At 34.8% G+C, this 5,730-nt stretch overlaps 1 protein-coding gene across 1 annotated transcript in view; it reads left to right on the top strand.

Moving 5' to 3' along the window:
• The window catches only part of SMARCA5 (SWI/SNF related, matrix associated, actin dependent regulator of chromatin, subfamily a, member 5), a 53,174-nt gene that overhangs the window by 24,261 nt on the left and 23,183 nt on the right, over positions 1-5,730 (top strand). The window contains exons 7-9 of the mRNA XM_004708748.2: positions 2,238-2,393; positions 2,481-2,612; positions 5,215-5,283. Of these exons, the coding sequence (XP_004708805.1) occupies positions 2,238-2,393; positions 2,481-2,612; positions 5,215-5,283 (357 nt within the window). The remainder of the gene's footprint in view (positions 1-2,237; positions 2,394-2,480; positions 2,613-5,214; positions 5,284-5,730) is intronic.

Here is a 5,730-nt window from a genome sequence, read left to right as displayed (position 1 = left end):
TTCAGTCTGTCAACAGGCCCACAGTCAAGTCTCTTCACCTTGGAATGTCCTGAGCACTCAAGATACTGGGTGGGGCTTACCTTTTTTTTTTAAATCATTTTTTTAGGGGCTCATACAACGCTTATCACAATCCATACACACATCAATTGTGTAAAGCGCATTTTTACATTCATTGCCCTCATCGTTCTCAAAACATTTCCTCTCCACTTAAGCCCCCGGCATTAGGTCCTCATTTTTAATGCAGTTTTTGTGGTAAAATTAGGTACCTCAGCTGATATTTGAGTCAACTTATACTCGAGTATATATGGGGTATTTTTCTGTGTGTTATTTCTTGTTGGTTTTTTTGAGTATGATTTTCTTTATATGAAATCCAGTACAGGTAAATCTGTAGAGTTTAAATTAGAGATTAATAGTTCCTTAGGGTTATGACTTCTTTTTTATTGCCTCTAGATTTACCTATCCTTGACTCCTAGTAGTACAGTCATTACCCTATAATCGTTACTGGGTTGCGAGGTCGACTGTTCAAAACCACCATTCACTGCGAGGAGAAAGATGCTTTACACTCCCATAAAGAGTTAATCTCAGGAAACCCACAGAGACAGTTTTACCCTGTGCTATAGGGTCAATGTGAGACAAGATCAGCTCCACGACAGTGCATGAGTTGAGTAGGGTTATGTCAGGGGCGTTGGGGGTGCAATGAGATAATAATAATGGTTACTCAAACCGAAAAATTAACCAGTTGATTCTGATTCATAGTGATATTGTAGGACAGGGTAAAACTGCCTCTGGGTTTATAAGGCCATCACTCTTTAATAGATGGTGTGTGTCCTGGTTACATATCAGGCTACTAACTGAGGTTAGTTGTTTAAAACCACCAGCCACTCCATGGGAGGTAGACAAGGCTTTCTACTCCCTCAAAGGGTCTTGGAAACTCACAGGTCCAGTGCTGTCTTGCTTATAGAGTCACTGTGAGACTGAGTCAGCTCAGTGGCAGTAATAATTGGGACAAGAATGAAGAAATGTTTTAAAATTGCTAGTGATGATGATTACATAGCTCTTGTTAATATATTTAAACCATTGAATTGTTTTAAATTATAGGTGAATTATATGCCAATAAAACTTTAAAAATAAGAAATACACTGGATAAAAGAAGTATGGACTATAATCCGCTTTTAAGAATATAGTTGGTTTCTTTACCTTTTGGGGAATGCTTGCATAATTGAAAAAGTCTTTGTTCTTGTTTTAAAAGTAGCTTTGAGTGAGGTAGTTCGGAATATATGGAGTCAGATTTTTAGATTGATGTGTGTAAGAGTATTGAATAGTGGGTTAAGATGATCCATAAATGGATTGAGTCAATGAAAGTAATCATAATTATTTATGATTTCTACCCAAATAAGCTGAAATATAGATTGGTTGTCATATCCCTTTTTGGAAGAAAACATAGGAAAATGAAACCACTTTGGAAAGTGTATCTCCAACCAAACTCTATGCCACTGAATGGATTTCAGCTGATATAGTGACCCTGCAAAACAGTACAACTCTCCTCTTGGGTGCATCTGAGGCATTGAGTCTTATAGGAGCAGACCACCTCGTCCTTCTCCTTGGAGCAGCTGACCTGGGGCTTAGCAGCTCACTGTGCCATCAGAGCTACTCGACTCAGATTTAGATTTTATGTATGCCGTATTGAAAGAATACATACTTTGAACTTTTTATCCCCCATTATAGTGACTATTCTAGATTTCATACCCTTATTCTGTACTTTAATTTCCCAGAGTGCTTTTTATGATTTGGGGCCTACTTTTTAAAGTTCTCTTTTCACTTACGTCAAGTATAAAATTACTATTATTCAGTCCATCTCATTGGGGAGGAGTTGAGTTTTAAATATCTTAATACATCTGCTAAACCTCAAAGAAATAAAATGTTTCTTTCAGTCCTTTACCTTTTTTATATCTGAAGTTTTCTGCTTGTGTAACCTTTTCTCAAGAATCATAAGGCCAAATGGAGTTGTGCAAAGAAGTAATTTTCAGTTAACCACCACTAACTGTTAATAAAGCGGTCTGATAGTAAAATGATTAAAGTTTAGTGTTGGGGGTTTCAGAGCTTGTTGTATAATGTAGTGACTAGAACCCTTCCAGTTTCAGTATTCCCACCCTCTTTTACATATAAGGTTACTTGGCATTAGTATACTTAACAAACAGTTTAATGTCTACATAATTTTTTCCTCTTTTGTTATACAGGCTGCTTTTGTTAGAGATGTTTTATTACCAGGAGAGTGGGATGTGTGTGTAACCTCTTATGAGATGCTTATTAAAGAGAAATCTGTGTTCAAAAAGTTTAATTGGAGGTACTTAGTCATAGATGAAGCTCACAGGATCAAAAATGAAAAATCTAAGGTAATATTGAATGTGAAACTCTTTGTATATCTTTAAAATTTTGATAAAATGTATGCAGACTATTTAAATATCACTTTTTTTTTTTAGTTGTCAGAAATAGTGAGGGAATTTAAGACTACAAATCGACTATTGTTAACGGGAACACCACTTCAGAATAATTTGCATGAATTGTGGTCACTTCTTAACTTTCTCTTACCAGATGTCTTTAATTCAGCTGATGTAAGTACTTTTTGTCTTCTTGGTACAATCATGGGGATGTTTTGTCTAATACTACATAATACATTTTCATTTGTCTATGCAGTTATCCTAGCATTACCTATTATAATTTCTATAAATTACTATTGCGCCTTTTGGCTTTAAACTCATTTTAAGTAATTGTTGCTCTGGAATGGCACAGGTCTTTATTCCTATTTGATATTCATGTTGGCCTCACTTTGTTTTGGTTGACTGCTCATGTTTTTAAGGTGCTGTTCAAAAATATTTAAGTGAATTTACCAGTTTTAAGTCCAGCTTTCCTTAAGATGGCCTTCAAATTTGGTGAAATTAGGCTAACCATTTTTTAAACATCATTTCATAATAATTTTGTCTTTCTAGGTTGTTTGCTAGAGTTTAATTTTGAGCCTTTGTATGTGTGTCTATGTCTGTCTCATTTGTCAGTCTTTTGGTCCCCCCTTGAAGCGTTTCCCAGCACTACATTTATATAAAAAGTTCTGAAATCTTTTCGACTTCCTCTCTATCAGAAGTTCTGAAACTATACCATTCTCTCTCTTTGTAGTTTTCTTGATTACAAATTGCTATCTCTGGCTTACTATTTTCAGTCTTGCATATTTGTTGTACTCTGGACACAGTTGATGTACATCTTCAAAGAGTGGACTGCCTGATCTCTCACTAATGGTGATGGTGGTTTCAGAATACTGAGCCAGTGTGTCACCCACTGTTTTCATTCACTTCCTGTCCACATGAACGTTAGTTGTTGAATAAGGAAGACCAAAGAAGAATTTGATGTATGGTGATGGTGAAAAATACTCAGTGTACCCAGGACTGTCAGAACAAACAAATCTTTCTTGGAAGTATAGCCAGAAAGCCAGGATGGCCAGACTTAGTCTCCCTTTAAAGAAGAAAATTATTCTAACTTCTGTTTACCTGGAAAATGCTCTCTGTTTGCCATCGTATTTGAGGGCCACTTTTGCTGTGTATATGATTCTTGGTTGGCAATTTCATTTTTCTCTCAGTTTTGTCTGCTATCACATTGTATGGTTTCAGCTGAGAAGTCAGAATTTAGTCTTTCTGGTTCCCCTTTGTAGGTTTCCTGAGCTCAGAATTCTTTCTTTGTTTTTGGTTTTAGAAAGTTTGATTATGACATGTCATGATTTTCTTTTGAGGTTTATCCTGTTTGGGGCTCTTTCAGCTTCTTGAATGCATATCTTACTGTATTTCATGAGATTAGGAGTGTGTTCTTAAAATATTCTGATAATTTCTGAGATTAGGAGTGCTTTCTTAAAAATTTCCGATAATTTTCTTTGTGCTTTTTGTTATCTATTCCTGTTCTTGAATTCCAATCACAAATACATTATTCCTTTGATGGTATCCTATATACGTCTTAGGTTTTCTTCAGATATTTTCATTCTTTTTCTGATTGCTTCTCTAACAAATTAGCATTGAGAGATTTGTCTTCAAGGTCACAAATTCAACCAGAAGTTCAATCCTTAAACCCAGGCAGATAAGTGACTTCTGTGGAAAAGAGGGTGTCATTGGCTGCTGGGTGAGGGTTGGACACGCTTCTGATCAGTAGGAGGATATAGGGAACAAGAGAGGATCCCACTTTCTCCTGGCCAGCCACCAGTGTACAAGTGTGGCCACAGTCTTGAATTCTTATTGCAAAAGCTCAGAATGGCAATGATGTGTCAGGCGTGCTAGCAGTTCACCAGTTTGTCTCCTTTCTGGCTGTTTTTATTTTATTCAACTTCTCCTAGTTGATATTCAGTCCACTTCTCTATCCTTTCCTCTGAAGCACAGGGTTCCAAGATTATTATCTGTAGCTGTTTCATTAGGTCACTTGTGTCTTTGTTGTAGATGGTCTGTAGCATGACTGCCTAATTGGCTGTCTTGCCTGAAGTTGAATCTCTACCAAGTTCTGAAAAATTAGTCATTGTGTAAGGATCATTCTTGTAAGAATGAGAATTTCCTATTTTAGAAAAACTATTAATCAAAAATCTGCTTTTACTACATATTTTGTTTGGTATTTTGGGTTACGAGATTTTTTTTCTTACTACAATGATACTTTAATATATTTAATAATCTGTTAGTGCTTTGTCTTTGAAAACATAATGAATTATAAGATAATGCAATCTAATAAATGTTTGTTTAGAAGATAATAGGTAGGGAAAGTTTCCTTATTCAAGTACTCAATTATTGCCCTGTGGGAAACCTTGTGTTGATAGTGGGCTTAGAAAACAGACTAAATGTTTTCGTTTAATTTTTAAGCTTTCTGTGAGAAAGGATATTTTTCAAAAATAATTTTTAGTTACGTATGAAACTGGCTTTGCAACTGGATTCTTTTCAGTGTAAAACTTGTCATGTTGGTGTTTGGGGTAAAGTGTTTAGGAATTATGATTTCTTTAAACTACTGTTTCTAAAATTTGTTGTTAATAATATAATACTTTAAAAAGAGCTTATAAGAAATTATTTTTGTGACTTATCTCACCACAAGAAGTTTAAGCTATATATAGAATTCAAGAAGTATAAGCTATATAGAGAGTATGAGAGTACAGTTAAAATTATCTCTCTCTGATCTTAAGATGGTTTTTGCTGGTTAATTTAGGACTTTGATTCCTGGTTTGATACAAACAACTGCCTTGGGGATCAAAAACTAGTTGAAAGACTTCATATGGTAAGTTAACCTCTTGTGTGAAAATGGTAGAGAGTTAGTGCTCTTTTTTTAATAACTGCCACAAACAATAGTAGAATGATTGAGACATTGGTTTTTAGATGTTTGAATCCTGCCAGCTAATTTTTAAAAACATTTCCCCCTGTTCTAGTCTGCTTCTATTTTTCTTTTAGTCATCTTATATTCAACTTTTGATACATTACAATTATTCCATTGTCAGTTTTCTGTTAACAATCATGCTAATCCCATCAGTTCTTTGCTATTTTTAAAAAAAATTAAAACATCATTTTATTGGGGACTTTTACAACTCTTATAACAATCCATATATCAGTTGTATCCAGCATATTTGTACATATATTGCCATCATTCTTTCTTAGACATTTACTTTCTCTTGAGCCCTTGGTATCAGCTTGGGTTATTTTTTTGGTGGTGTTTTTTTTTTTTTTTTTT

Source organism: Echinops telfairi, unplaced genomic scaffold, assembly GCF_000313985.2.
Source record: "Echinops telfairi isolate 266 unplaced genomic scaffold, ASM31398v2 ScPeMD7_5868;HRSCAF=6743_0, whole genome shotgun sequence".
Classification (NCBI taxonomy): domain Eukaryota; kingdom Metazoa; phylum Chordata; class Mammalia; order Afrosoricida; family Tenrecidae; genus Echinops; species Echinops telfairi.
The sequence above is the reverse complement of the archived record's forward strand: the minus strand, read 5'-3'. Positions and strand labels throughout refer to the sequence as shown.